We start from the raw sequence: 6,000 nt of genomic DNA on the forward strand, positions 1-6,000 counted from the left end.
GTTGCTACTTGTGGGGTACATTTCTGATCATTGCTCTTAAAAATTTGTTCTAGGGGCTGGGTGCGGTGGCTCACACCTGTAATCCCAGCACTTTGGGAGTTGGGTGGTGGGTGGATCACTTGAGGCCAGGAGTTTGAGACCAGCCTGGCCAACATGGTGAGACCCTGTCACTACTAAAAATACAAAAAATTAGCCAGGCGTGGTGGGTGCGCCTGTAATCCCAGCTTCTTGGGAGACTGTGGTGGGAGAATTGCTTGAACCCAGGAGGTGGAGGTTGCAGTGAGCCGAGATAGCACCACTGCACTCCAGCCTGGGCGACAGAGTGAGACTCTGTCTCAAAAAAAAAAAAAAAAAAAAAGAACTTAGTCCATAATTACCTAGGAGTTATGGTATCAACTTACGGAAGCTGAAAGCACTGCCAATTTCCAGAGCCTTTAATTTATACCATCATGGGAATTAGTATTATCTCCAATTGGCATCCTATTTAAACCTAGAAACAAATTTTTTTTAAAAAGTCAATTTGTATAGTTTTAACAGTTTTGGATAAGAATATGCTTAAGCCAAAATATGTATAATCCCTGAAACATCTTTATGCTAATAAGTCATCTATTACTAACCTTCAAATGTTGAACTTCTCCTTAATTCGCCAGAGTTTTTAAAAATCCTGGATTGTTGAGCAAAACAATGTGTGCAGTGTTGTGCAATGCTATTCGGGGTATATACTTGGCTGCAGTCTGCCCAGAGGCTAGAGGATAGCACCCTCGTTTGCCAGGAGGGCAGCATCAGGGATTCCTCTTCTTCAAGAGGACTTAAGAGTGTCCGTGCAGCAGTTCAGGAGACAACTCACATCAGGCTGCTGTGGAAGCTCCCTGGCCTAAAGCCTGTTCCACACAGGAACCAGTATCTCTTGCTACAGCTTATCTGATTCGTGGGTGCCCCTTACTTGAGTCGCCATAGTCAAGGAAGCCCAAAATATGGCTCCCGTTCAGATATTTAGATCTTATTTATAGCATCTTCAGGATCGTAATCAGTCTGTTACTTACTGCAGCTCAGACACCAAGTTCTTGGCTCTTGCATAAACAGCAGGCCAAGCAAATGTTTCTCAGGCAAGGTTTCATAGGCATGAGCTGGAGCAAAAGCAAGAGAGCAGCGCCCAAGAGAGGAGGATCAATGTGTAACTCTACTTGCAGCAGTTTATAGAGCCGAAGCTGCCTGTGATGCTTTTTTGAACTTTTTAGTTTGGCTGATAGGACTAATTTGTAGTGTGGGTTTTCTGTGCTGCAATAGAGCATGTAATGTGCCCTTGTGGGTTGGAAGAGAGGTCTTTGTTGTGAACATCTGAAGAAAACTGCTGGGCAGGTATTGCAATCCACAGGCACCTGTGGTGATTCTGACCGAGACTTTCTCTCTAGCAGAGCCTAGGACAGAATTCCGGCCCAGTCTTCCCCACCTGGTGGCCTTTTCTAGCTCGCAGCTCCTCAGACAATATGCACTAAGTGGTCATCCCACACAGATCTTCCCAAGCTCATCTGCAGGAAGTGACTTTCAACTAGAAGCTCCAAGATGCTCTAGTGAAAAAGGAGAAAGTGGAGAGACAGAAGGCCCCGACACCTCATTAAGAAAGAGGCCAAGCAGAATTTCTAGGACATTCTTCAGCCCACATCAAGGTGACCCAGTAGAATGGTTGGAAGGGAACACAGAAGGAGGAATAGACTTTCGCCTGGCCCAGAGGATGAGTCCTGGGGGGTCAGACACAATGTTGAAGGGAGTCGACACCTCAGAATCTGGAGCAGTCATACGTGGAAACTACAGACTGGGACTTAGCAGAAAGTCAAGCCTGTTCAGCCACCAGAAGCATCATGTGTGCCCTGAATGTGGGAGAGGCTTTTGCCAGAGATCAGACCTTATCAAGCACCAGAGGACACACACCGGGGAGAGGCCATACCTGTGTCCTGAGTGTGGGCGTCGGTTTAGCCAGAAGGCCTCCCTCTCCATACACCAGAGGAAGCACTCGGGGGAGAAGCCGTATGTGTGCAGGGAATGTGGGCGACACTTCAGGTATACATCCTCCCTCACTAATCACAAGAGGATTCACTCCGGGGAGAGGCCCTTTGTATGTCAGGAGTGTGGGCGAGGCTTTCGCCAGAAGATAGCCCTCATTCTCCACCAGAGGACACACTTGGAGGAGAAGCCCTTTGTGTGTCCCGAGTGTGGGAGAGGCTTTTGCCAGAAGGCATCCCTCCTCCAGCACCAGAGCTCACACACAGGCGAGAGGCCCTTCCTGTGCCTCCAGTGTGGGCGTGGCTTCAGGCAGCAGTCACTCCTCCTTAGTCACCAGGTCACACACTCAGGGGAGAAGCCTTTTGTCTGTGCCGAGTGTGGGCACAGCTTTCGCCAGAAGGTCACTCTCATCAGGCACCAGAGGACACACACCGGCGAGAAGCCTTACCTGTGCCCCCAGTGTGGGCGGGGTTTTAGCCAGAAGGTCACCCTCATTGGACACCAGAGGACGCACACCGGGGAGAAGCCCTACCTGTGCCCTGACTGTGGGCGTGGCTTTGGTCAGAAGGTCACCCTCACCCGACACCAGAGGACGCACACCGGGGAGAAGCCTTATCTGTGCCCCGAGTGTGGGCGCGCCTTTGGCTTTAAGTCGCTCCTCACCCGACACCAGAGGACGCACTCAGAGGAGGAGCTTTACGTTGACAGGGTGTGTGGGCAAGGACTCGGCCAGAAGTCACACCTTATCTCTGACGGAAGGACACACTCGGGAGAAAAGCCCTGCGTTTGCGATGAATGTGGGCGCGGCTTCGGCTTTAAGTCTGCCCTCATCCGGCATCAGCGGACCCATTCTGGGGAGAAGCCGTATGTCTGCAGGGAGTGTGGACGTGGCTTTAGCCAGAAGTCTCACTTGCATAGACACAGGAGGACCAAGTCTGGTCATCAGCTCCTACCCCAGGAGATCTTCTGACCTGTCCTTTCCCCGTGATCATCAGCTCCTACCCCAGGAGATCTTCTGACCTGTCCTTTCCCCGTGAATGGGAAGCTGGCAGAAATCACTAGTAAATGCTTCCGTTTCCTGAAATGGGATGGGAAAAAAAAATGTTGCTTTCTTTCATCGATCATGAGATAGTTGAATTTTGGTTTACCTTCTATATTCACAATTTGTCTTGGCTTGCTAGGGATTCCATAACAAAGTACCCCAGGCTGGGTGACTTTAACAACAGAACTCTATTTTCATATTTATGGAGGCAGAAAGTCCCAGATGAAGGTATTGGTAGGTTTGGCTGCTGCTAAAGCCTCCCTGCTTGGCTTGCGGATGGCTGCTTTCTTTTTCCTGTGTGTATGCTTTCCTGGTGTGGCTTCCTCCTCTTGTAGGGATACCAGTCATTCTGGAGAGAGCCACAGCCATATGGCCTCATTGAACCTTCATAACCTTCTTAAAGGCCCTATCTCCAGATACAGTCACACCACGGGGTTGGGACTTCAACATGAATTTTTGGGAAACCCAATTTAGTCTATAACACTCCACTACCAAAGTTCAGGTCCTTCAAACATACAAAATACATTCACAGGATCCCGACAGTCTCAAAATTCTTGACCCATTTCAACTTCAACTCTAGATCCAAAATCTCATTTAAATATCATCTAAACCAAGCATGAATGAGACTTCAGGTACAATTCATCCTTAGGCAAAATTCTCCAGTTGTGATCCTGTGAAACCAGACAGATTATCTGCTTCCAAAATATTATACAATAGTGGGACAAGCAGAGGCTGGACTTCCCCGTTCCAAAGGCGAGACATGAGAAAGAAATAAAGAATGATGGATCCTCAGCAAGTCTCAAACCTGGCAAGGCAACTTCCATTAGATTTTAAGTCTCGAGACTAATCCCCTTTGGCTCAGTGCTCTGCCCTGTGGGCCAACTGGATTGGCAGCCCTACTTTTTGGCTCACGGGAGCTGCAGTGTTGCTTCCTTGACCCTGGGCAGTGGCTCCTGGCCCACTGAAATTGAGGAGGAGACACACTTGCCCTCTAGCCCTGTGCTCTCTGGGCCCATTAGAACCTTTGAGAATCACATTCTTCCCTTTTCTTGTACCTTCCTGTAGAATCCCAGAAATCCAACAGCCTGCCTTCATTTTGTCCTGTCTGTCTCTCTCTTCAGTTCAAGCTGGCAGCATTTCTGGTGAGACGGTTCACTGGTTCCATTCAGACCTATACTAATCTCTTTATCACGTGGTTGTCCAGCCACACCCTAGTGTTCTTTCGAGAACATACTTTCTCATTTTTTGCAATGCGGACAGGCTGAGAATTTTCCAAATCTTTAAGTACTGGTTCTTTTTTGCTTAACAGTTCCTTTAATTTATCTTTCTCCTCTCACATTTTACTATAAGCAGCAAGGAGAAAACAGGCTCCACTTGCATCATTGTGTAGAAATATCACCTGAATATTCTGCACTGCCTCACTCACAATTTCTATACTCCACAAAACACTAGAATGCAATTTGGGCAAGTCCTTTGCAAGGATTCCAGTTTCCCGTTACCCATTCCTCATTTCTGTCTGAGACCTCACCACAATCACCTTTAAAAAAAAAAAAAAAAAAAGAACACATTTTGTAGATACGGGTTTTTACTATGTTGCTTAGGCTGGTCTCATACACCTGGCCTCAAATGATCCTCCTGCTTTGCCCTCTCAAAGTGGGAGCCACCACACCCAGCCCAGAACCTTTAACATCTACATTCCTACCAACAGTGTTTTAAAGGTCATCCAGGCTTTTCCTAACATGTGCTTCAAAACTCTTGTAGCTTCTTTCTACCAAGAACCCAGTTCCAAGCCACTTCCACATTTCAGGTTGCAAAGCATCCCTATTGCAGTACCAAAATCTGTGTTAATTTGCTAGGGCCAACGTAAGAAAACAACAGACTGGGTGCCTTAAGCAATAGAACATTTAGCTTCTCACAGGTCAGGAAGCTGGAAGTCCTAGAATGGGGTGTTGGCAGGTTTAGTTTCTACGAAGGCCTCTCTCCTTGGCCTGCAGATGGCTGCCTTCCCTCTGTGGTGTCACATAGCTTATTCTTTGTACACACACTTTCCTGATGTCTCTCGTTAAAAGGACACCAGTGATATTGGATTAGGGCAACACCCTAAAGACCTCATTTTAACCTTACTTACAACTTTAAATGTCCTGTATGCAAAAACAGTTACATTGGGGATTAGGGCTTCAACATATGAATTGGGGTGGGGAGGGACACAGTTTAGTCCATAACACTCTGACTTCTGGACTTCCAAAATTCGTGTCTAGCCATGAGCACCTGCCACAGAGTGCTCTCCTGACCATTCGTTTCCTTTCTCCATAAGTGTGAAGATGGCAGAAACCAATAATAGACGTTCCACTTTCCTGATATGGAGTGGAGAAAAAAGAGTTGCGTTCCTTCATTGATCACGAGAGAGTTGGTTTATGCTTTACTTTCTGCACAGCGGTCCTTTGTACTTTATGATCTTTTGTTTTAATAAACTGCTTCTCTACAAAGCTGCATACCTGGCGGTGTACCTCATTCACTGATACTTTTAGGAGAACCCCAAGGCATTCAGCCTCTTCAGAGACATGGAGGAATTACTCTGCGTATTTATTCTAGACTACTGTCCTATGGGACAGGGATATTACGGTATTCAACCTCACCTCTTCCTAAGTCTTCCAGTGTCTGTGATGAGAGATGCTGGCCACGAGCTCAACTTCCCTGACGCCAGATTGAAGGGCATTTATTCACATTCCTGTCATGTTAGCTATGCCTGCGTGCCAGTGATCCAGCCCGTCAGCCACAACCTTCCTTAAAACTCCAGTCAGGAGCTAAGACTCTGAAGCCACCCACCCTTCTATCCAGCCCAAGACACTGCCCCTTTAGCTATAGTCCCTCCTGTTCCCTGATCCCCAGAGCCCAAATGCCCTAGATCCTGACAAATGCCTACATCAAGACTGGCCCTGGCCCTGTTCCTTCAGCAC

The 6,000-nt window shown here is 47.6% G+C and overlaps 1 protein-coding gene across 3 annotated transcripts in view; it reads left to right on the forward strand.

Moving 5' to 3' along the window:
- ZNF169 (zinc finger protein 169) overlaps positions 1-5,529 on the forward strand; it is a 46,053-nt gene extending 40,524 nt beyond the window's left edge. Inside the window, exons 5-6 of one of the 3 annotated variants that reach the window (XM_033236696.1) lie at positions 1,413-2,940; positions 2,990-5,529. In XM_033236696.1, the coding sequence (XP_033092587.1) occupies positions 1,413-2,940; positions 2,990-3,020 (1,559 nt within the window). In that variant the 3' untranslated portion in view covers positions 3,021-5,529. Of the gene's footprint in view, positions 1-1,412 lie in introns of all 3 variants that reach the window. The other 2 variants (XM_033236695.1, XM_033236697.1) reach the window with 2 other exon arrangements.
- Positions 5,530-6,000: the final 471 nt, after the last annotated feature.

This window comes from Trachypithecus francoisi, unplaced genomic scaffold (assembly GCF_009764315.1).
Source record: "Trachypithecus francoisi isolate TF-2019V2 unplaced genomic scaffold, Tfra_2.0 Lachesis_group16, whole genome shotgun sequence".
NCBI lineage: Eukaryota > Metazoa > Chordata > Mammalia > Primates > Cercopithecidae > Trachypithecus > Trachypithecus francoisi.